Source organism: Zootoca vivipara, chromosome 4 (assembly GCF_963506605.1).
Source record: "Zootoca vivipara chromosome 4, rZooViv1.1, whole genome shotgun sequence".
NCBI classification, from domain to species: domain Eukaryota; kingdom Metazoa; phylum Chordata; class Lepidosauria; order Squamata; family Lacertidae; genus Zootoca; species Zootoca vivipara.
Genome location: NC_083279.1, coordinates 65,449,298 through 65,474,239, shown reverse-complemented (window position 1 = coordinate 65,474,239; position 24,942 = coordinate 65,449,298). Strand labels below are relative to the sequence as shown.

The window sequence follows — 24,942 nt, the reverse complement described above, 5'->3', positions numbered from 1 at the left end:
CATGGCTTCCGTGTGACTTTGCCACGCAGCGCCCTCCTGCCAGCCCGGCACCCTGGCGCCCCACACCACCGAGGCTACCCCTAGAGCCAGGCCTGCCTATGTCCCCACTGTGGAAGGATGTGTGGATCCAGAATTGGCCTCCACAGTCACTTCCACAGTCACTGCTAAAACCATGTTTTGGAAAACAATCTTACTCGGCTACAAGTGATCACGAAAGAAGAAGAGGAAGTATGTATTTGTGCGTGCTTTGCCTGTGTGGAAGTATGAAGAATAAAACTATGAGAATCTATTAGGCATTGTTAAATTTATTAACAACACATTCAAGTTCAATATTAAAAGCAAGCTCTCATGGGCTTTTCTGAAAAAAAAAAACATTCTTGGATTTCTAGGTTCATTATTGCTTTGAAATGTGGAAAATATTTGATAAGTGTCAAAGGAAATACTGATGAGTAATTGTGTGGGGCCGGGCATTAAAAGTGCAGGTCCCTATATAGTTAAAATCTCTGGGGATTTTAGCTTTGTATTTTTATTTTTTATCTGCTTGGTTGAATTTTTTTTTGTTATCTGTCATGGAAAAATTGAGAGCTTTTTGGATTATGTTGGCACTGAATGTGGGAAATGTAGATCCAGCAAGTCCGTTGAACAAACAAACAGACCCTTATTGCCTCAAATCTAATTGTGAACATATAATAGCTAGTTTAGAAGAGGGAAACATTTTGTCCAGCTCTAGCATGAGACGGGGGAACCTTTGGCCCTCCAGATGTTGCTAGACTATAACTCCCACCTTTCCTGACCAGTGGCCCATCCTGGTTGGGGTTGGTGGGACTTGGAGTCCACCAACATCTGGAGGGCCACAGGTTCCCCAGCTATGCTCTAGCAGCATGCCCATCCTTCTTGGGTGAGTTTGGCCCCTTACCCAATAGTGCTCCTGAGTATGTACCTGAGTATGTACTTGCTCTCATCTCTGCTATTATGGATTCCCTGACTGGAAGGGCAGTAACAAAATCCAACCACCTTCTTTGGTTCCTCTGTTAGCAACCACATTTGATTACCAGGCAGGGCTGGATGTAGACTACAGACGGAGAACCTCAGGCCTCTAAATGGCCTTCTAGATTCTTCCCAAGGCACACACCATCCCTCACCACATCCCTCACCCTCCTTTCCACCCTCCTTCAGTGTTTTCGGCTGGCTGGAATATGTCTGTGAATTCAGGTAATTCTCCCTCCTTGTCTGGATGGAAGACAAAGAAGGGTTTGTGAGTGAGTAGAAACTTGTCCACTGCATGACAGTAAAATTCTTATTTGTTGATCAGCCCTTTTGCCTCTGGCCTCACCCATTGGATGTGGCCCCTAGAACATTGGCTAGAGGAGATGAGGGACAATGGCTGAAAAGGTTCCCACCCTGATGCACTTCACACAAACTTCCACAAATGCCACATTATCAAGCCAGCAACCACATCTACAGTGGTACCTCTGGTTAAGAACTTAATTCGTTCTGGAGGTCCGTTCTTAACCTGAAACTGTTCTTAACCTGAAGCACCACTTTAGCTAATGAGGCCTCCTGCTGCCGCCGCGCCTCCGGAACACAATTTCTGTTCTCATCCTGAAGCAAAGTTGAGGTACTATCCTGAAGCAAAGTTGAGGTACTATCTGAGGTACTATTTCTGGGTTAGCGGAGTTTGTAACCTGAAGCGTTTGTAACCTGAAGCGTTTGTAACCCGAGAGGTACTGCCACCTCTCACTTCTCCTGTCCAACCAAGGGCCACTGCATTGGTCTAGGGTGGGATTAAAATGGAGGAATAGCAGTGAAGAAAGTGGCCAGTGCTTCAGTTCCCCAGCAGAGTATGCCTTCTCATCTGAAGCCATAAGTACAGACATAGAGTCCCTTCATATGCTGTAGTGTAATGGGTCAGTGTGTCTGGCTGTTAACCAGAAGGTTGGTGGTTTGAGACCACCCAGGGATGGCTGTGGGCAAGATTCCTGCATTGCAGGGGGTTGCATTAAATGACTCCCAGGGTCCCTTCCAAATTTATGATTCTGTAAGGCTGTACATGAGTGTGATGGCATGGCCCCTGCACAGATTGGTACTGAAGGCGGTTAAAACCCATGTGGTTCCCCCTTCAGACATTGCTTCAGAGTATGGAGAGGGGCATCTGAACCTCCATCTAACATAACTTGCAAGGTTATTACCGTATTGGCCCGAATATAAGCTGCACCTTTAAAATTGGAGGGGAGGGGGGAAATAAAAAGAAAAAATACCTGAATATAAGCTGCTCCCTTCCTTGCTGCTCCTGACAGCATACTTGCGGGGGGGGAGCCCACTGCATTGCTGGCGGCCTTTCCCCTTCCTCGCTCTTTCCCTTCACGGCATTGGGGGAGAGGACGGGGGATTACGCATGGGGTGGGCGTCGCTTTGCCGCGCTCCTGGCGCTGTTTGCCCCGCGCTCCTGGCTGCATACCGTAAGGTTGAGAATATAAACTGCACTTTAACTTTTCATGGTAGCAATTTGGAGAAAGTGGGGCTTATATTCAGGCTAATATGGTATGTGGCTAAGAGGAGGGGAGGACCATGTAGGTCACACTGAGGTCCTTGGAAGTTATAAAGCGTAATACCCCCCCCTATATATATATATATATATATATATATATATATATATATATATATGCAATAAAAATAATGTGGTGATGTGTTCAGGATTCTGCCTTCTGGTACTCTTAATATGTGCTTAAGAAAGCAGATCTAGTAATTATGGGCATCTCAAAAACTGAGAGCAGGGTAGGCAATCAGCTGAAATTGAGCAACAACTGACATGCTACAAACAGCAACACACATAGAGGAACAGGGTGGTTGGTGAATTGAACAGTGTCCTTTTGGGGTTTTTTTTTTTAAAGAAGAAGCTTGTCATAGATTTCTTCTAACCAGATCAGTGCTACTGCCTAATCTACAGCCATCTAGTGGTCACCAGTATTAACAACACCTCCAAAAAGCAAACGATTCGTCACGGTGAAAAACCTGAAATTTGTAGATGACCCCAAACTGGGAGGGGTAGCTCATGCTGCACAAGGCAGAATCAGGATTCAAGATGACCTGAACGGATTGGAGAACTGGGCCAAAGCTAACAAAATGAATTTCAGTAGGGACAATTCAATTGACATCACTTGTAGGGTTAAAAGAAGTTTTGTAAGGAGTAATTTATAAATTATTGTGAAGAGAATTAAGAATAGATGTACTGGAAATTTGAGCTTAGAGCAATAACTATAGTAACAAAATTTGAAAGACTTTAGAAAAGCATCAGTTGAGGTTGAAGGAAGACTCAGGCTGTGATAACCAAAAATTTCGAAATGATGTTTAAAAGGCTCTTCTGCTGGAAAATATGTATAAAAACTAATAAATGATTTTAATAAAAAATAAAATAAAATAAAAAGAATTTCAGGAGGGACAGAAGTAAGGCTTATGCACACGCTGCCCAGGAACAAAACCCTGCACAAAACGTTTGCCACCTGTATGTATGTTACATAAATTATGCAATTTTGCCACCACAGATAGCAAGACGAATAATGTAGGGTTGAGGGGGGGGGGGTTTGGTGTTTTTTTTTTTTTTTTTGCAGAATACAAACTGCAGTAATACGAAATGCACAGCAGAATGGAAAACGATGTCACCTTGCATCCCTAATTGGCAGCCACTCCTGGTGTTGGCTACTCCCCCCCCCCAAAAAAAGCTCTATTGGAAAGTACTATGTCACAACATAATGTAATTCCAGGGTGCATTGTGGGGTGGGGGGAAACTGATGATGGGGACTCTGCTGTCACGAACACTATTTTGTTGCTGCAGCACTAGCAAACCAATGTTTTAAATGAAATGGGGGAGCTGCTTCTGGTAGCCTGCCACTGTCCCACCCCCAAAAAATCTTTTGGGGCAGTCTCTCTCCCCCCCCAAAAAAATGCCTTTTCATTAAAGAACCTAATTTAAACACCTTGTGTTGCACTGGAAAACTGCATTTATCTGGGGATCCCCCACCTAACATATGATGGATGCGTTGCCAATACTTCAGGCTGGTCCCAAAGACAAAACAGTGGAATTTTCATAAACTGGCAGGGTTTGTCCCTGCTGCTGCTACTAAGTAATGCTACTAGCAGAGTACAAGAAGGAAAGGATACAACAGCCACTCATGAAAACCTTCACCGCCATCATCAAGATAAAAATGCTCTGCCTCAAAAGCACCACCAAAACACCACTAATATGTTCCTTGGGGGGTGAAATCGTCTATAACGATAAGTCTGCTTATTCACAGGTGGTTTGCAAAGAGTCATTCAAGCCACCTTTTGGTTTCAGATGATACCACAGTTTTGGTGTTCTTTTAAAAAAAAACAACCTCAGGAAGATTCTGAAAGTTCATCTCTGTAGAAAAGACTGATTAGGTCAACTAAGCAAAGTGTGTGCATCTATCTATCTATCATCTTTCTATCTATAAATGTGAAGGGATTTGTTTCTTTTAGGACTTCAATCGTTTAATTTGCTAGATTCAAGGGATTTTTTTTTAATGAAATATGCAGGTGCCCCTGATTTACTGAATAGCATATATGAACATTTTTAAAATATAAGTGCCTATTAAAAGGACAGATTAGAAGCTCAGTCATAAAAAGAGGCACTCACCTTTTCTTGATACACACAAGGAATTCCTCTTCTTCTAAAATGATGAGGCCTGCAACACCACATGCATGCAACAACCTCAAAACAAAGAATCCTTTAGATGCTCCAGAAATATTGTCTTTACCCACACACTGATGCCCACAAATATAATTAATAGACTACAACTCCATGCACACATGCAAATTTAGACGAATTTAGTAAAATTCCATGCATTTAAGACCTACATTTCCATCCCACTCTTTAATCCTAAATGGTAATGAGTCATCAATATTGGGGGGGGGGCAATTTAAAAATAAAGAATCCATGTTCACATACATAAATATCTATCTTGTTTTTTTTCAATCTCAAGAAATAACAATTCATCAATAAATTAAAAACAAAGCAAAATACGAAACTAGAATAAAAAATACAATGAAAACAGAAAATGTAGATGCTCGAAACCAAAGCCAGGCAAGATTCCAAGCTCCTTAAAAAGTATCTAAAATCATTATTACAACATTTGGGCTTGGGGGGACAGACATATGCCTCACCTGTGGCACATAAATCATGAGTTGAAGTAATACACCCACAGTTAAGTTTGTGAAGAAAGAACAAGAGAGGTGTGGTGTCTACAGGGGAGTTCATTCAAACACCCTTGTGTGTTGCAAAAATTCATGGGTGGGTTGCACCACAAGTCCTTCCCCAGTTACTAACATGCATTGCCCACATCCCACATGGACTGTGCATTTAGGAGCTTTCTGAAGGCTGCTTACTGATATGCCAATGTTCTATGTACAGCTCCTTCATGTACAGGGGATGCTGGGCCAATCAGAATCCGCCCTTGCATGGAGGACTTCTAAGTGCCTACATCTGACATGGCTTTGTGTCAACACTAGGGAGCAAGGCTACACAGCTAGGAAACCAATGAGATCAGTGGGTGACTTGGGGTCAGTCATTATCCCTCAACTGAACCTACCTCCTGATCTCCTTGGAGAAAGATACAGAAATGCAATTAATCAGTAAATGGGTAAATAAATAAATATTTGGCTCAATCCTGCGCACTTAACATTTGGGGGACTCACTGATATTTTGTCATTCTATCTTATGTTTACCTGTCAACTCATCCATGCACCTCTTAGCACCTATGCCTTTGAAGTGACTGCAAGTTACAATGCCGGCATGGCTGACCTTTTAGACGTCACTGAATATGAATGGCGTAAATATATACATATATATATTCTTCCCCCAGGAGGAAGCCACCATCACAATCATACATTGCCTTATCATTTTTCATTTTTTCCACCCAAAATTATATCTGATCTGAGCTGCATGCACTTTCATATCCTTTTGTCAACGTCATGAACCCGCTCTTATCTATGCACAGCACTCTTTCCTCTGCAGTCAGTCTGCTTGGTGGCGAGATGCTAAAGCGCTTCCTGTTTTTCTCACATATTGTTTCTTTCATATCAAAAGGGGAGCAACGTGTTCATTAAGCCAATACTTCAGATCTTTGGGTTCTTCTAGTTCCTGAGAGACACTGTGGGCACTTTTAGCTGAAAGTGTTCTGAAATGATCTTGATTTTTCCTTTTTATCCCACTATTCAAGTATGTCAAAGAAGAGTTTCATGTACTGACATCCTTCTGCTTCAGTAATCTGCCGGAAATTAGGCAGGTGGCAACTGGGTACTGGACCTATTCAAGGGAAATGACCGCTCCCGACATCAAATGGTGGGTGCCTTTTGCGTGGTCGCAAACAGCCTCCCAGATCCCAGGTCTCCCTACATCTGAAATTTAATAAAGTTGTGGCCAATTTTAATCCCATAGCATGTTGTCTTGAGTCATTATTCCTCTCGGGGGTCGCCTGGGGTTGGGGGGACTCCGCCTGTCCATGCAATGTCCTTCCCAGAGTCACCTATACTGCCCCCCTTTGTGCTCCAGCTAAGCACCATTTTATTTACCCCTGCTTGACTTATGCTGCTGGTTTTACGATCCCACTTCTTGATGTTATCTCACTCAGCTTTCTAATTATTGATGGTTGGTTCCTTGGGTTGCTTTGAACATGTGCTGGCTAAATGAAGAAGCACAGAGGGCTCCTCTTGGAAAGTGAAGCCTACTGCAATTCCCTTTTCTACACAAACTGCCATCTCCTTCATATGGCCACCCTACATGGACATTGGATCAAACAGGCAGGGGATGCCATTATTAAATAAGCAAAGAGAACATAAGAAGGTTCCTGCTGGTTCAGATCAAAGACCAAGTCTAGAATCCTAGTTTGTTACAGTGGCCAATGAGATGTCCCTGGAGATGTCTACAAGCTTAATATATGAGTGCTATCCTGCTTTTGTTCCTCAGCAGCTTGTATTCAAAGACTTATGAACGCTGAGCATGAAAGGAACACATATAGCCACTGGGAACATTTGATAGCTCTAACCTCCATGAATTTGCTCACCCCACCGCCTTTTAAACCAGTTTGTGGGCTATGCTGGCATCCATTTCAGCATCTGCAGTGCCAGTGAGTAGCAATCATTTATCTATCAACCATAATTTATTGTACACATCTAGTTCCTTTTCCAGTTCATTCCTAGTGGAGACAATTACTATAATCTATACAGTAATTGGTTCATTTAGCCTCAAAATTCTTTTGCTTAATACCCTGACTTGGGATATCACTAGTTGTAGATGAGATCAATGAAATACATGATTAAAGTTTTGCTAATTTGCCTTTCAGTCAGTAGAAAATGTATACATTCATTCTACTCACTGAACACACTTCCAGATGACCAGATTATTGGGCATTCATCCTGACTTGTTGGCAGGGAGATTAGATGACACTGGCTATCGAATGAGCATTTATTGTCATTTGCGAGGGAGTTTGATGACGTTATGTCAAAGGACACTTTCCAGTGCATTTCCCTGTCGCTTTCCTTATTGCAAAAAGTCCAGTCTGTTGGGGGAAGGGAGTTTGTTATGCAAAAGCTCCAAATCATTTTAACTGCATGACCTGAATTTGTTGGCATGTGGTTGAATCCCACCTGAAAATAGCAACTATTTTGAAGTGCTCTGAGAGGGCATGTTCTCACTTCTGCCTGTCCATGCCTCGAAAGCTTCTCCTGGCATGAGTCCAAGCAGTTTTATCTTTGTTCTGCCACTTTCCCCTGGAAAACCTGCTCTTTAGTGCTAATTCAGAACAAACATCAATTCAGAGAAAACCTTATTGCTTCGATTCACTGGTAAAGATTGGGTTTTACTGGGGGAAAGCAGCGGGGGAAATGCAAGTCTGGATGGGCCTCTTATCTCCTGCAGTCTTTTAGTAAACTGGAAGTGCAAACTAAAGTTGACAAAAGTGGCAATTTCTCAGAATTTTTCTTTTTGTTGTAGTATTCCTAAACCACCCAATTCTATGGGAAGCTAGGTAGTGATGGTGATTTGCTTACATGATTTGTCCCTCTTTGCTGAAGGGATTTAGTAATAAAGCGCTAGGCTGCTTATGCAACCAACCATAATGTGGTTTGATTAGATCAGGCATCCCCAAACTGTGGCCCTCCTGATGTTTTGGCCTACAGCTCCCATGATCCCTAGCTAAGAGGACCAGTAGTCAGGGATGATGGGAATTGTAGTCCAAAACATCTGGAGGGCTGAAGTTTGGGGGTGCCTGGATTAGATCAAGGTTTCTGGAAACTAGGACTTGCAGAGCAGCTTATGAAAACAGAATAGATAACATCAGCATGAGAGTCATTTTAACAACCCCAAAATAATAAATAGCATCTATGAATAAACACATGCTCCTAGTGGGAATAGATGGTGCAATACCCATGCACTAAGCAATGATCAGAGTGGAGCTGGTGAGAAAGCTTGCAGAGTCACAGTGGAAGAAGCTATATTATGCTAAACAATGAGCGGTTGTCCACATTTAGTGATTCAGCCCAATGGCAGCATATTCTGTAAACTCTGTCTCAGCAGAATGCTCATGTCTCTGAACAGGTTCCCCATAGCTCAGTGTTGCATAAATAAGGGCTTCCTTCTTTTGAGGTAAGAGTTGCTGGGTATTGGAGACACATTCATCACATGTAGGCTTGGGTGGTGCCCTGGTGGCATTCCAGCAATTGCACTGATTGCCGTAGATGGGGTCATTATCTGGAAATTGCAGCACATAAGGCTCAGCAGCTTGATGAAGTGCAGGTATCGTATGGGAGACATTGCTGCATTGGGCATCTGCATTGCTATTAAGCTGCGGGGAAAACGAGAGTACAATAGATTCATGAGAGAGTACAGTATCTTAAATACATATCTAGCTAGGGGCAAAGACGGCAACCATGTCAGACGTGGACACCTCAAACATCAAGAAAGATGCCACTTTTCAAGCCTTCATAAAAATCACAGGGCCCTCCAGACCTTTGATGGTGTTTCCTGCTTGGTAGGGGGTTGGACTGGATGGCCCTTGTGGTCTCTTCCAACTCTATGATTCTATGACCTTGTTGGGCTGCAACTCCCATCACCCCTCAGCATTGGGCCATGTTTGCTGGGGCTGATGGGAGTTGGAATCCAACAGCATCAGCAGGGTAGCAGGTTGGAGAAGCCTTTTTAAATTTTAAACCCCAGGATAACATCCAAGGCACCTGGATTAAAAGAAGCGCAGTTGACACTCATTAGATTATGTATTGTTTTGATGTGAAGTTAGACACAAATGAGACATGGCACTATTCAGGCAGAATTTCATAGAATCATAGAGTTGGAAGAGACCGCCAGAGCCATCCAGTCCAACCCCCTGCCAAGCAGGAAACACCATCAAAGCATTCCTGACAGATGACTGTCAAGCCTCTGCTTAAAGACCTCCAAAGAAGGAGACTCCACCACACTCCTTGGTAGCAAATTCCACTGCCGAACAGCTCTTGCTGTCAGGAAGTTCTTCCTAATGTTTAGGTGGAATCTTCTTTCTTGTAGCTTGAATGTCCACTTGTAGTTCCATGTCTGCTTCTCTGGAGCAGCAGAAAACAAACTTTCACCCTCTTGTATATGGCATCCTTTTATATATTTGAACATGGCTATCATATCACCCCTTAACCTTCTCTTCTCCAGGTTAAACATACCCAGCTCCCTAAGCCGTTCCTCATAAGGCATTTGTCCATGTAGTTCAGTAAGGTGCAATGTCACTTATGGCTAGCACTTAAAACACAACTAAACACCACTTCAGTTGAAGGCTGAGCTTTCTTCCTGTGTTCATGAATGAAAATTGCTTCCTTTAAGTGACAAAGTCCAAGAGGTGAAGGTTTTTATATGTATCTTGAAGGGGTTGGAACATAACATGTTAGCCCTCTCCAGGCATTTGAGCTGTAGCTCCATGGTAGAACACCTGCTTTGCCCATAGAAGATTCCAGCCTCAATCCTTGGCATCTCCAGGTAGGACTGGGGAAGAATCATGCCCCAAATCCTGGAGAGCTGCTGCCACTCAGTGCAGACAATACTGAGCTCAATGGTCCAATGGTTTGACTCACAGGGATTGTAGGGATGAGCACCCTAGCTTCACCCCTTGTCTTTAATCTCACCTCATGGTGGTATTCATGTGAATCAGGGAGACTCCTGTACTTGTGGGGCTCTCCGTGCATTTTAGAACCAAGATTTTCCATGGGTTCAGGAGACTTGACACCGTCACCTTGCAACTCATGGAGGGAGCTGGGTGATGATTAGAGAGGTGCGGGAAAGCTAGCACACTCTTCTCTAGGGCCTCAGCTCATGTGATTACTGTACACCAGGGACAGAATGCCTGAAAGGGGTTTATGGGCATTTAAGTACTTGGAAATTCAATACAAGGCGCATCAATGAAGAAACCTACCACATTCATTTCACTTTGCGAGATTGATGGGCCCTTATTGCTGTTCACTGGAAAGGAAAAGAAAAACACCAGATATTGATGGAACAACATTTGGATAGTTCTTCACATTCATTGTACAAAACAAGAACGCAGCTTGTGAAAAATGACCTGTCTCATAAAAAGGGGATCAAGGAAATCCTTACTTAATTTTATGGATAGGCCAAAACTGCTATGCTTTTATGAAGAAAGTCAGGCAATAAAAAAGCTTTTATCCAAGACTATGAGTTCTGGAAGATAGTCATGGAAGCTATCCCAATACACTTTTTTTATTATTATCCTGAGGTAGAACAGAAATGGGGGTGGCGCTACTTCCCCCCACCCCAATCAAGGCACATAGTGGTTCCCGAGATTGGTCAACTTATTTTGACCCTTAAGGCAGAAACCCCCCACAAATACCCTCGTCCTGAGAATAAAATATAATCATAATAAATTTAGAAGTAGCCATTTGCTGCAGTTCTGTAACACTCAAACTCAACTGCCTCACTCTGCCTGTGTGGGTAGGTTCAGCCCTGGTAATATGAGAAATGAAAAGATATTGGAGTAGCAGAAGTGAAACAGCTGAATATCTCTGCCCAGGGAAAGGAGGGGGAAGCTAGAGAGATCTTGAGTGAACTCACCTTGATGCTTCCTTATGCAGCACAGCAGGCCCAAGCAGCTCAAAATGAAGAGGCACAGTGGTCCCAGGAATGACAGGAAATAAATAATCAGCTTCATGTCCTTTCCAGCTGCTTCATTATCTTCTGCAGCAGCATTTTCAGATTCTGTTATTTTATTGTGATCTGTTATTATTATTATTATTGTTACTATAATTAATATTTACATTTGCTATTGTCCTAATGCCAAAGCAACATGTTATAGTTCACTATAGCAATGCAATTATTAATCATTAAGCAAATACAATGAGCTGAGCTGAGCAGTTAAAATCTCCCCTCAGTCAGCCCCCTACCAAAGCAGAATTCACCATCAGTTAACTTAACAGGGGTGAAATAACCAATATGGTACGAGAAGTTAAACACTGTTTAAAAGTAAGCATTCTCAGAAAGAGAAAGAGCATTCCAAAGTCAATTAAAATTCAAAAGAAAAACAGCATGCTTCCCAACAGACGTAATCTGCTTGATCAATAATGGCTTCACAAGGGTCATTGAGAATACATTATGATCTCTAAATGTTCTTAATGCAATCTTGAAAGACAGAGATGCTATAAAGAGGGTCAAACTACAGGATAGGCAGGAGGATCCAGAATTCCCAGTGTTTTTGTAGAGGAGGGCAGAGGATGCTGAAATGAGGCAAATGAGGCACTGCCCCAATAATCTGAGTTTGCTCTCCTCCAGTTCACTCCTGCCTGCCTTCTTACTAACATTCACTCCGGGGTGGCACAACCCATCATCTTCCTCCTCCTTAGTGTTGCAAGGAGGATCCCTGGAGGGGAAAAATTTCACGCTCCCCCCCCCATGCTGTTTTCGTTACCAAAATATCTCATTCAACCTGCTATTAGAGTCCCAGTTTAAAGGATGGGTGTGTCATGGAACTGCATACTGGGCAGCCGTCGCCACACCATCTCTGTGTTTGGAGCCTCTACAAGCATACCAATATACAGTACATGCTTAGAACTCAATGAGGAGGGGAGGCATGACCTAGTCAGTGTTTTCTCTTACTTAGAGACACACTTCAAAAGGATGGATGACTGGAACATTTCCACTGGGCACAACAGCAGCAGGGGGTGGGCTAGCCCACTCAGCCCCCATTCACTTTCAATACTTGGGAGGAGGATCATGTGACACCCCTCCCCCACTCCAAGTGTTCTATGATTGGGTGCATGGAAGGAAGCAGTTTTATAGAGTACAAGCAGAGACTTGAAATCCTTCATGGATCACTGCCTTGTCGTGGCGAAGGGGCTTAAATAACTTAGAGAAACTAAGATCATGGCCACTGGTCCCATCACCTCCTGGCAAATAGAAGGGGAAGAAATGGAGGCAGTAAGAGATTTTACTTTCTCGGGCTCCTTGATCACTGCAGATGGTGACAGCAGTCCCGAAATTAAAAGACACCTGCTTCTTGCAATGACAAACCCAGACAGCATCTTAAAAGGCAGAGACATCACCTTGCCGACAAAGGTCCGTATAGTTAAAGCTATGGTTTTCCCAGTAGTGATGTATAGAAGTGAGAGCTGGACTATAAAGAAGGCTGATCGCCGAAGAATTGATGCTTTTGAATTTTGGTGCTGGAGGAGACTTGAAAGTCCCATGGACTGCAAGAAGATCAAACCTATCCATTCTTAAGGAAATCAGCCCTGAGTGCTCACTGGAAGGACAGATCCTGAAGCTGAGGCTACAATACTTTGGCCACCTCATGAGAAGAGAAGACTTCCTGGAAAAGACCCTGATGTTGGGAAAAATGAAATGGAGGGCACAAGGAGAAGGGGACGACAGAGGACGAGAGGGTTGGACAGTGTTCTCGAAGCTACCAACATGTGTCTGACCAAACTGCGGGAGGCAGTGGAAGACAGGAGTGCCTGGCGTGCTATGGTCCATGGGGTCATGAAGAGTCGGACACGACTAAACGACTAAACAACAACAACAGAGACTTAAAACTCAACCTCATAGTAAACCTGATATTAAGCTTATCTGTGAATCCTTTGCTTGAGATTCTCTTTTTTCTTTCTTTTATAAAACAAACTACAGTAATAGCAGTCATGAGGGTGGGGTGAGGGAGCTGGTTTAATCATGGTTGGAAAAGTAGCAGGGTGGGAGAGTATTGACCCTTTTACCTGTGCCATTCTCTCATTGCTTCCCTGAAATTACTATTTGCATCAAACAGCAACATTGGGGTGAATTAACGGCTTTGCAGGGAGATAATTTTCAGTAGGAAAACATCACGGGGGAGAAATTGGATAAACTTCCCATTTCTTCAGTTTTGATGCAGATGTTGTTGGCATGGCGCTTTTGACTATTTTTAGGTTTTTGTGTTTTTTTAAAAGAGAGTACAATATCCCAAAAGTCCAATTTAGTTCAAACTATGTGAGTCAAAAGTCACATTAGTTCAACCCTTAGAGCGCTGGAACGAATTTGAGGTTTCAGCATTTCAATTTTATACAGGCCATTTCTTAAGCTCAAATGTAAGTTCTGGGCAATGTGACCCTCTTGTTGAATTTACATACACAGAAAGTCTAGATACCAATTTGAGTCATTTAGATGTCACAACATGGGCTGAACTCTCTGCAAGCTTCACTTCTTTGCACTACTAGACAGCCTATTTTTTTGTCAAATGACTGATAAGGCTACCGCTCTATACATTGTTTGCAAATAAGGGAACCGTGATGTCTTTGATGTGTGTTGAACATTTTGTAACGGCAGCACTTGGGTTTAACTGTTTTCTGCAATGAACCCCATCATGATTTGGAAAACTGAAATACCTCAAAGCAAGGAACAAATGAGCAACTCTTAGCAAACGTTCACACTATACATTTAAATCACTATGATACCACTTTAAACAAACAGGACTTCCCCCAAAAAAGAATTCTGGGAGATGTCGTTTGTTAAGGGTGCTAAGAGTTGTTGTTGTTGTTGTTGTTTAGTCATTTAGTCGTGTCCGACACTTTGTGACCCCATGGACCATAGCACGCCAGGCACTCCTGTCTTCCACTGTCTCCCGCAGTTTGGTCAAACTCATGTTCATAGCTTTGAGAACACTGTCCAACCATCTCGTCCTCTGTTGTCCCCTTCTCCTAGTGCCCCCAATCTTTCCCAACATCAAGGTCTTTTCCAAGGATTCTTCTCTTCTCATGAAGTGGCCAAAGTATTGTAGCCTCAGCTTCAGGATCTGTCCTTCCAGTGAGCACTCAGGGCTGATTTCCTTCAGAATAGATAGGTTTGATCTTCTTGCAGTCCATGGGACTCTCAAGAGTCTCCTCCAGCACCATAATTCAAAAGCATCAATTCTTCGGCGATCAGCCTTCTTTAGTTGTTAGGAGACATCTATTTTCCTCTCAGAGCTACAATTGACAGAGTGGCTTAACAGTCTATCCCCTGGAAAAAGCCTTGAGTTCTGGTTGGGATACCAGTGCAGGCAAACATGGCTGAATGGTAAGAGAATTTCATGGGGAATCTTCTTTTGCAACAGACAAGGGGCCAACCGAGAATGTTATACAATGCTGCAGCATAATTTATAGTTTCATTATCTCCTTGACCATCGTACATAACTTAAATTCATGTTTTCCTGTGTTCAGATCAGATGTTCATTTATGTTTCCCTAGTTAATTTTCCCCCATAAAGGATGTACAGTTTCCATAGCCAGAGAATATGATGTAAATGTTTTCATTCTATCTGCAAAGTACCTTTGGCTCAAACTTTTTGGTTTGATAGATAGATATACCCAGTGCTTTTTTTCCTGGGGGGATGCATACCCCTAAACATTTTGTGAATCCAAGTTTGGCCTCATTGAGGTGCAGTATTTCAATGAGTAGGAAAATGAGACTACCCTTAAACATTTTTAAAGGAAAAAAAAGCACTGGATATACCTTTCTCCATGCACGGCCTTCAAGACAGCTTACAAACAAAGCATTTACGTATACTACTATTATTTATTATTTATACTTCCCTTCATCTGAAGATCACAGGGTGGTTCACAACATAAAAAGAAAAGCACAAAATACGTAATAAAACAAAAGCAAATCAATAACCCCCTCTCCAAAACACTTTTAAAAGGACATAGAATGTTAATCAGCCAAGGGCCTGGTTATAGAGAACCGTTTTTGCCTGGTGCCTAAAGATATGTAATGAAGGCGCCAGGTGAGCCTCCTTGGGGAAAGCATTCCACAAACGAGGAGCCACCACAGAAAAGGCACGTTCTTGTGTTGCCGCCCTCTGGAACTCTCACATAGGAGGTACATGAAGAAGGGCCTCAGATGATGATCACAGGGTCTGGATCACTACATATGGGGAGAGGCGGTCTTTGAGGTGATGATGATGAGTTATGCACCCTTCATAACTAAGTCCCAGGGCAGGTTGCAACAATTTAAAACACATCATTAGAAACGGTTTAATGCACATGACAAACTTAGGTCTATTCATTTCAGTGGGTTTACTCCGAGTGTAACTCAGTTGGAAACAAGCCCCTTCTATTATAGCAGTCACACACTTCAGTATAGATTATGCTGCCTCCCTGGGTTCACAGTGTCATTAAAAGAGTTCAGTTTGTCGTCCATTCCAGGTCTACGGTTCTATGATTCTATGACCAAGAGAGCAGTGTTGGATTGGGGGTGTTTGCGCGGAAGGGGGCACATGCCCTTGTGACAGTTTGGGAGTGGTGGAAAATTACAGGCTTTCTCATGCGCATGTTCCTGTGTGATGTGCCCCTATCCAACTTTGCCTTACTCCAAAGGGGAGAGAAATTCCAAGTATCAGTGTGGGGTGGCCTTTCTAAGCTTCCCATGCCCCTCCATTCAGGCTCCACAATCAGAACTTGAAAAGATGGATTCAGAGAGGCTCAGGAAACCTGCTCCATGTTAAAAGGATCAATTTTCAAGTAACCACACCCCCCATCTCCTTTGAAGCTCAGCTGGATCTCCAAGCCTCCCTTATGCCTTGGAGAGCTCACCTGCTGCTGATCCTTTCAATCTCCAATTTCAAATCACTCTCTTCATCCTTCTCAACTGCTGCCATTGGGCTAAACATGCTGAGATGGAGAAGTGGGACAGCAGTGCAGACCATTGCCGTCTATTTCAAAATTTGTAGATCCAGCATTGTAAGAGAAGGCAGAGCATGCAACATGGCAGGGACTTTGATGGGCCTTTTGACAGTTGGTTTTATATACTGTACTGAAGAGTGCTGCACACAGATAAGAGGAAAGGGTTAGCCTGCAGCATGCCAGAGGTGCTTAGAGAAGAGGAAATAAAATCAATGTACAGCTGAAACCTTGATTGTGTTGATGTGCATTTCTTGAGCAGAATAAGAACACAAACAAATGACCGCAGGGCTATAAGCACCAGGCAAGTGACCAGGTTGACTGGATTGCCCATAGGCCGGTTGCTGCAAACAATGAATTGGAAAAAGGCCCTCATTCTCGGAATTGCTTATGATGCTTACCTTGTACAATGACTTCTATTTCATGACCTGAGAGTAGGCTTTTCCCCATAGTAGCTTGACATTGATAGCGTCCACTGTCATTCTTGGAAATAGGAGAAAAATGCAAAACAAAATCATGGCCTTCCCTGGAAATATTGTGTCTTTGTCCCTGAGGCAGAATTTCACCGTTCCTGTACCAATTTATCGTAAGATTCTCTTGGCAATCCATCACTGGGCACTTTATACTGAATGAAACGCCAGCTTTTATCGTGTGGTTGGTTCCCCTTTGGACAGAAATAGTGCAGTTTTCATTCCCTGGAAGAAAAAAGTGGGATGGAAATTATGCCTGACACACCTCATATATTTTTGCATTGTTAGCAATATCACTTCATTGGCGTCTTGTTGGTTTTCCCATCCATATAATACCTTTCTACAGGCAATGCTTTAAATGAGAGGAGCTGATTGGCAGGCTAATATGACATAAAATATTGACATCAGTCATCTGTTATTGGTTTAATCACAGCAAAGATATTTTTAATTATTATTATTATTGTTATTAGTATATTTATTTCTATCCCTTTTCCCCAGACTGGAACTCATGGCAGCTTACAAAGATAAAACAGAACAAGCTTAAAAACAAAGAAAAAACAATTATTTAAAATGTAATTAAACACTAACAGAATCAAAATGCTATAAAAAGATCCATTAAAAACATAAACAATAACTACACATCCCAACTACACTCCTTTCCTAAAATAAACAACCCAAAAACCAAAACAAAAAAACAACCAGTCAGTTCCCAAAAGCCTGTTGGAACAAGTCTTCACCTGCCAACAGAAGGACAGCAATGACAGAGCCAGTCTAACTTCTTTAAGGAGGGAGTTCCAAAGTCTGGGAGCAGCCACCATGAAGGCCCAGTCCAAGTGGGTGGTGGGACCAAGAGAAAGACCTTCCACAAAGAGTTCAGAGCCTGGACAGGCTTGTATAAGGCAATGTGGTATTTCAGATAACCTGGACCTTGGCATCAGAAGTTTGTTATCAGAAGTCTGGATGGTCAGTTACTTCTTGCTAAGCCCCATCATTCTGCCTGGACACTGAGGTCCAGCTCTGAGGGCCTTCTGGCGGTTCCCTCATTGCGAGAAGTGACGTTACAGTGAACCAGGCAGAGGGCCTTCTTGATAGTGGCGCTCGCCCTGTGGAACACCTTCCCATCAGATGCCAAGGAAATAAACAACTATCTGACTTCTAGAAGACATCTGAAGGCAGCCCTGTTTGGGGATGTTTTTAATGTTTGATGTTTTATCGTGTTTTTAATATTCTGTTGGGAGCCGCCCAGAGTGGCTGTGGAAACCCAGCCAGATGGGTGGGGTATAAATAATGTTTGTTTGTTTAGTATACATTTCAAAATCATGTTGAAAGCTTTTGAGCTGGTGCAGCTAATTTCCATCACCCCCAGGAATTCACAGCCTACCAGGACACTTCCTGCACCCTTCAAACCCAACAGCTTCAGCTCCCTTACCAATGGTAGCCTTCTTCAATGCCTACTGTGGTCAATGGAACAGTAGGCATGGGGGAGGAGATTTGGTTCCATTTGCATTTAAAGGCGAACCTACCTAATTTGCACAACATGCAAACTGAAACACAGCCAACATTTTCTCCAAATTTTGCAGCACAGTTCTCCAGTCAAATAATGTGAGCAAGATTGCATATACCAGGGCAAAGTGTGCATAAGAATGCATACATCAGTGAAAATAACACACAAAAACGTGTTCTATTTGGGGAAATTTACTTTGCAAAAATGTGCACATCGGGCACAGGCAAAAGTGGGCATATTATGAGAAAATTGCACCAAAATTCTGATGGATTTATATGGGGACTTTAAAAAAAAAACATATCATGAACTAATGCAGTGAACTAAATTTCAGACTGGAAAAATGAGGAAACTGATTCACCTACCCCCTTCTGACCAGTGCACAAGGCAACTTCAGCTACAGAAGGTGGAAATGGAACTAGGTGTGTGGCTGAAATTTGAGAACAAGGGCTTGTGTGGGGTTTATGTAAGTCTGTGGTTTTAGGAGGAAAGACGAAGTAGCAGGCTGCAGTCAGTTTGCCACAAAAAGTGGTAGAAGAGAGTGCTGTTTGGTTGCCTGGGTCAAGTAGGCAGACCGTAAATGGAATGACACGGTGCGATTCAATAACTTGATCTGATTTACAAAGTTCAGGCGTTTTGAAAACCACAACATTATCCTCAAGTCTTGTTCCCCTCCCCATATCTGAATAGAAGAATCTACAATCAAGACCCGAGCACTCTCCCCTTCTGTGGTTTCCAGCAAATGGTGGAATTGCTATCTCCAACCTTGAAGGCAGAGCATAGCTATCATGGTTGGTAGCCATCAAGAGACTTAGCTTCCAAAACACAAAATTCATGATGAGGTTGATTGTTCCCCGAAGGAAAGTGCCACTAGTTTCCTAAAATTCACAAAGACTCCTCAACATCCAGCAGTCCAAACCCTTCAGATGTGGATTATATGGTATGAGACCCCTTGCAAATTTGAAAGGCACGCAGGCATGTGCACACATACACACACACACAGAGAACGATGCAAAAAGATTTCTTTTAAATCTTGGGAACTGAAGAACTAGGGCACACTTCTCTTTGGTACTTTGAGAAATACACATTTGCTGGTTTATTTATTTGCTACATTTGTGTCCTACCTTTCCTCCAAGTTGCTCAAGGCAGCATACATGATTTTCCCTGTCTCCATTTTACCTTCGCAACAGCGCTTTCATGTAGGGTTAGGCTGAGAGATAGTGACTGGCTCACCCATGATCACTGACACCCAGCGAGCGACACCAGTGGGTGGATAAGAACCTGGGTCTCCCTGACCCTAGTCCAACACTATACCCACCTGCAGAACAGCCTATGGTGAAAGAGAGCCATTTCACATGTTCTAACATTTTATTATTCATTGAAGATAAAGTGCTCTATAAAATGTTTAAATAAATAAGTAATGTTCCAGGAAAGACAAGCTCTCATTTGTCTGCTCACGGTGACCATAAAAACATATGGAGGTAAGGTGAAGGTATCTAAGAGATGTTTCCAAACATTTGTCTCTCCTCTGCACAGTACAACAGCTGCCACTGTCAAAGCATTTCCTGTAAAACAGGAGTTGTTTTGCTTCTTTACCTTGAGTTCCAGACCAATCAAAAACAATAAAGTATTAATGCATTTATCAGCCACTTTATCAGACAAATGCAGAGAGAGGATTTCAGAATATTACACTCTGATTAATAGTGGGAGGGACTTCCCTGTATCCCTTGTCCCTCACAAATAGTTAAAAACTTTCTCTCTAACCTAAACTTATTCTCGAGTAGCTTTATAGTGTGGGTACCTGCAACCTTCCAGCATTGTTAGGCCTCCAATCTCATCAACAACCAGGGATGTTGGGAGTTGTAGTCCAGCAACCTTGGAAGGGTACCATGTTCACCATTCTTTTATTTAGACTTTAGAGGCATTGGTGTTTGTATTCTGAGTATCCCAAGCCATATTAATTTGCCCTTTGCACTACATTGTCATATTGCCACTCATTCTCCTGTTTTTTAAACTGGGATGAACAGGATTAGTCATATCAGCCTGTTTTCATTATATAATGTCTCCATCCTGCTAACACTCTGCTTGCTCTTCTCTGATACCTGCACCCATTATCTTACCATAAGACATTTCCTTTAAGGCTGCCCATAGTGGTAATCATGTTAGATTGTTGCGGGCAAAACTAACCAATAATCTTTGGGTTCTTCCAAACTGCAGCTATTTTTGCATGGGATTCAATTACTTACGAAAAAACTTATGATTTGATACTAGAATGGGAATTAAAAGACAAAGAAATAAAAGTAGTAATGGTCAAATGGGCCCAAGACATCGGCCATGTAATACAGTGGGAAATGAAGTTGGATATAAAATTTACCGCCTGCTATTCCATAAAAGAGAACATAATGAAAAAGTTTTGTAGGTGGTATATGTAGTGGCGGAGCTTCATGCTCTGGCAACCGGGGGGCGGAGAGCAGGCAGGGCTCTGTGGGCGCCGCCCATGGGCTGGCGCGCATCCTGGGAGCATGGTGCACCGCCCACAGGGGCGTGGTGGGCATCCTGGGGGCGTGGCACACCGCCCACAGGGGTGTGGTGTGCCGCCTGGGGGCGTGGCACGCTGCCTGCAGGGGCATGGTGCCCAGCGTAGGTGGGGGGCAGCTGCGATAGCACCCCACCGGGATCGCACTGCCAGGGGCGGTGCACTCTCCCCGCACTCCTCTTCCTCCGCCACTGGATATATGACACCCTCCAAACTTGCCAAAATATATACCATTAGTTAAAATCTAATCTATGCTGGAAGTGTGAGGAGGTGGAGGGGACTATGATCCATGTATGGTGGGACTGTGAAAAATTTAAAAGATTCTGGTGATGTATCCACGAGAAGTTAAAAATGATGTTTAAAATTTCTGTAGAGAAAAAACCAGAAGCTTGGGTATCTTAGGAAAGGATGTCCCACAAGATAAGAGAAGATTATTTTTATATGCCACATCCGCAGCTAGACTACTACTTGCAAGGAACTGGAAAGGAAATATTATCCCCACAAAGAAGACTGGATATGTAAATTAAGCGAATTGATAGAGTCGGCGAAGTTAACAGCAACCATAAGGCATCAGACTAATCAGAATTTAAGGTCAGAATGGCAATGCTTTTGAGGATTACATGAAAAAACACTTTTCTAAGGATAATATGTTGATATGTATAGACTAAGTTTGTAAAGTAGAACTAGAAAAAAGTAATATATTAAGGATATTTAAGATGACCAAAAGACACAATGTTAATAAGAATCTAAAGATTAAGAGATGAAGAGTATTGGGGGAGGGAAGCCACGTGGATGTATGATTTGTTTTTGCCTTTGTTTCTGTTTCTGGTTTTTTGTTTGTTATTATTTTGTATTGTTATTGCTAATTAAATATTGTGTACCTTTGGAAAATAAAATAAAATTATGGAGAAAAAAAAAGAAAATATACCAGAAAACACAGGTTGTACAGTTATTGTTGATTGGGAGCTCTTGCTCGAGAAACCCACTTCTCCAGTGAGCAAGGCGGGTTAGTCAATTTCTGTCTGATTTGGGGCAACTTTCCCTCTCACTGTTCCCCATGTAGGGAATGTTCCACAATGTTCTGTAGAGTTCCCTCTGGATTGAAGGGGTACAGAGAAGATGAGGGGAGAGCAAGGAAGAGAAGGAAATGACCCATTTTGTGACTTGCCATCTTCTTGTGCAATGTTTTTATTATTATTATATAATGTATATTTATTGATTTTGTAGTAATAAAGAATTCTTGTGCAATGTTGAATGCAACTTCTGAAATTTATTTAGGGCATAAACCTTTGTAAATGCCCGAGGTTTCATCTTCAATTTAGCTCGGTACGGAAAATACTAAAATGGTTCTGTATATCTTAAAAACACTGACAAAGCACACAGGTTACCAGTAAAGTCAAAATGTTTAGGGTGCAATCCTCTACCTGGGAGTAAATCATAGCATTGTTATGTTTGGTCAGTAATAAAATAAACTTTTATGGTCCATCCCCAAAGCTTGCCAGAAAAAGCATTATGCTGCTTGTTATGCAGAGTAGAAAAAAGGCATCAGGACCAGTGGTCAGGGTTTGTGGCAATTCTAGTTCAAACAGCTGGAGACCCAAGTTTGGGAAACGTTGCTGTAGAGGGTGATGGAATCAAGTGTGTCTAGAAACCACACTCTTTTTCTTATGGAAGACTTTACACCAATTCATATACGAAGGGTGACTGCAATTGTTCAGTGAAGAAACTTCAGCCCTGATAGAGATATATAATGCTCAGGTAGCCTGAACTTAACACTTGTGTCTAGCACCTGAAAACATTTAGAAAAAAGGTTTCGTGCATGTTTCACTGGCATTCAGATAGATACGGCCATATCTTACCATGTGCCCACGTATTCTCCAGCATCAGCATCAGAAAGAGGGAGAGCATTGCAAAGCTACCTGCGTACATGGCCTGGAATGTAGCTTCACTTCATAGTCATCGTGGAAAAGAAAGCCGATCCGCCGAGATGAAACTGTTTTTCTGGTGCCGTTTCAGCAGCTTCTTAATTCGGCTTGCGGAGGCTCATGTAGAAATGCTTCAGTTACCTCAAGAAAGTGAGCCAGACTGGAGGCGTGAGGGGATGTGAAAGAGCTCTGCCACGCTCGCAACAAATCAAATTTGCTCACCGTAGGACTTCCTGCAACCGCTGCTGGTTTCCAAAGCCTCTTGCCTCCAAAACCAGACAGAATGAAATGTGTGTTTTTTGGTGTTTTTTATTGCACCTTGAAAGATGAACTGGTGAATGGAAACAAAACGAAATCAGCATTTTTTCAAACAGTAGCTTCAAAATAAAAATTAAGCATTTGAAGTAGATGATAAAGGCTTTTAAAAAAAAAGAATTATTGCAGCACCTCATTTGGAGGTCTTCTTTCTTTTGCAAATTCACGTCACTCCTTCTAAGAGAGAACTCGTGTGCTGAGTGCCAACCAAGTTGTACCCAAAATGGGAGAGCAGTGCTATTTTTCTAGAAAAAGAGGTGCCGGAACTCCCCACAGATGCCTCCCTTGTTCTCTTATAATGGCCATGGTGCCCATCTGAGAGGTGCCAGAACTGAGTTCTGGCTAAAAAAAAGCCCTATAGAGAAGTAGCAGCATGCTCAATGGGAACCCTGAATTCTGCAGAGGGGCAACAAATAAAAATGCCCACACCAATGGGACAAGAAACTTCACGTCAACCCTATGAGGACTGCACATGCTCAGTAGCCATAGAATGGTGGCAAGCAGTTGCAGAATGGCTTGTTGAAGGAGGGCGTGGCTGGCACCCTGAGCAGGAATACCAATGTTAGGAAGTAAGAATACGTTGCTACATTTTGTTGCCCCTGCCACTTGTACATATAACAACATGACTGAACAGAATTTCACAACACAGATCACTTATGGATATTAAAGATAGATAGATACTTTTGCATTTTTGTTAACACAGAGTTAAGAGATCGTTTCTCTCACCACTGTTAATGCCAGTGAGGTTTGCTCTAATTTTGCCAAGCCAAATTAATATTTATGGCTAATGCAGATTATGTCCTTCAGCAATGCTTGAAACTATAAGGAAAAGGCTGCAGAAATTGGGGCAGCTGGAGGAGGAAATTTCTACGTCCACAGCCTGCTCTTGATTTCTTAAATCATATATAGGAAGTTTTGTGGGAAAGAGGGGTCCTTTAATCGGGTTGAAAAATCTTTTCTATTTGTTATTTTAGAAGTTTGCTCACTTAGCTTATCATTGTCTCACATGCAAGAGACATCTGATAACCCATGGGCTTATTCTGCAAAGGTATCCCAACTATGAAATACCCTCCCCCTTGGCATACAATTGGCACCAGCTCTGATGAATCTTTGGTGCCATTTGAAAACTCTCCTATTTCAGCAGGCTTTTATGAGAGCTTAATTATCTTGGACTGGTTTTGGTCCCTCTTGCTGCCAATGACTCTGTTGTGATTTTATCTGCTGCTCTTATTTCTAATCGTGTTTGTCTCCAGAGCCACTTGCTTTCAGTTAAAGGTGACATTCCAGAATATTTGTGTTGTTAAAACAGGCTTTCCCCAATATGATGCCCTCCAGACATTGTTGGTTTCTTAACTCAGTCCTAGCCGATACGGCCAACGATCACGGAGGGTACGAACTGGAGTCCAACATTTGAAGGCCCACAAGTTCATTATCACTGACTGAAATGACTTTCTTTTCAAATAAGGAAGCAAAGCCTTTAGTTTAGATAATGATTATGCTACAATATATCACACTGACACATTTTTAGGTGCAATCTTAAACTCTAAGCAGGGCTTCATGGAGTGCTAACTCGACACTCCCAGTGCTCACACCAACTTGAGTGGAATGTGGAGTGGCAAGAAAAAAAACACCCCTTTGCTCTGCTAGCAGCCAGGATTGGATTCTCTCCAATGTCATGACATGATGGTGGCAAGATCCCAGAAGAATCTAGTGGATGCTGTCAAGGATTTCTGCGAGTGGGCTGTTAGTGGTAACATCTGCCTGTTGTTTCGGTGGGCATGTTGGGGGCTCCCTGCCAGTATAGGCTAGCAGAACTAGGCAGGGCTGGGAAGAGGAACATCTCAGCTGCATCCAAACCCCATGTAGCATGGCAGCATGGAGGCCTGGATTGCTCTGTTTTGCCAAAAGAAGTAACAGAAAGGGGGAAACTAAAAGTAGTCAGTGCCACCTCTCTATCTGGCAGTTCTGCTATGTAACTTTTGCTGTTCAAATATGACCTTGCTGCCACTGTTTA

At 42.6% G+C, this 24,942-nt stretch overlaps 1 protein-coding gene across 1 annotated transcript; it reads right to left on the bottom strand.

Moving 5' to 3' along the window:
• Nucleotides 1-6,305: 6,305 nt before the first annotated feature.
• BTLA (B and T lymphocyte associated) lies at nucleotides 6,306-24,817 on the bottom strand. The gene is made up of 5 exons (XM_035115485.2): nucleotides 22,548-24,817; nucleotides 16,583-16,876; nucleotides 11,117-11,260; nucleotides 10,461-10,507; nucleotides 6,306-8,858 (listed from the first exon to the last, which is right to left on the bottom strand). The coding sequence occupies exons 1-5, from the start codon at nucleotides 22,615-22,617 to the stop codon at nucleotides 8,541-8,543; spliced, it is 873 nt and encodes a 290-aa protein (XP_034971376.2). The 5' UTR covers nucleotides 22,618-24,817; the 3' UTR covers nucleotides 6,306-8,540.
• Between the last annotated feature and the right edge of the window lie 125 nt (nucleotides 24,818-24,942).

Bases quoted from the DNA above. Each gene is read 5' to 3' on its own strand.
- BTLA (XM_035115485.2), bottom strand. From the start codon at position 22,617: ATGTACGCAGGTAGCTTTGCAATGCTCTCCCTCTTTCTGATGCTGATG. The intron at 16,877-22,547 runs GTAAGATATGGC...TTTTTCTTCCAG, and splicing joins GGAGAATACGTGGGCACATG to GGAATGAAAACTGCACTATT. The intron at 10,508-11,116 runs GTGAGTTCACTC...TTTCCTTTCCAG, and splicing joins CTGCATAAGGAAGCATCAAG to TGAACAGCAATAAGGGCCCA.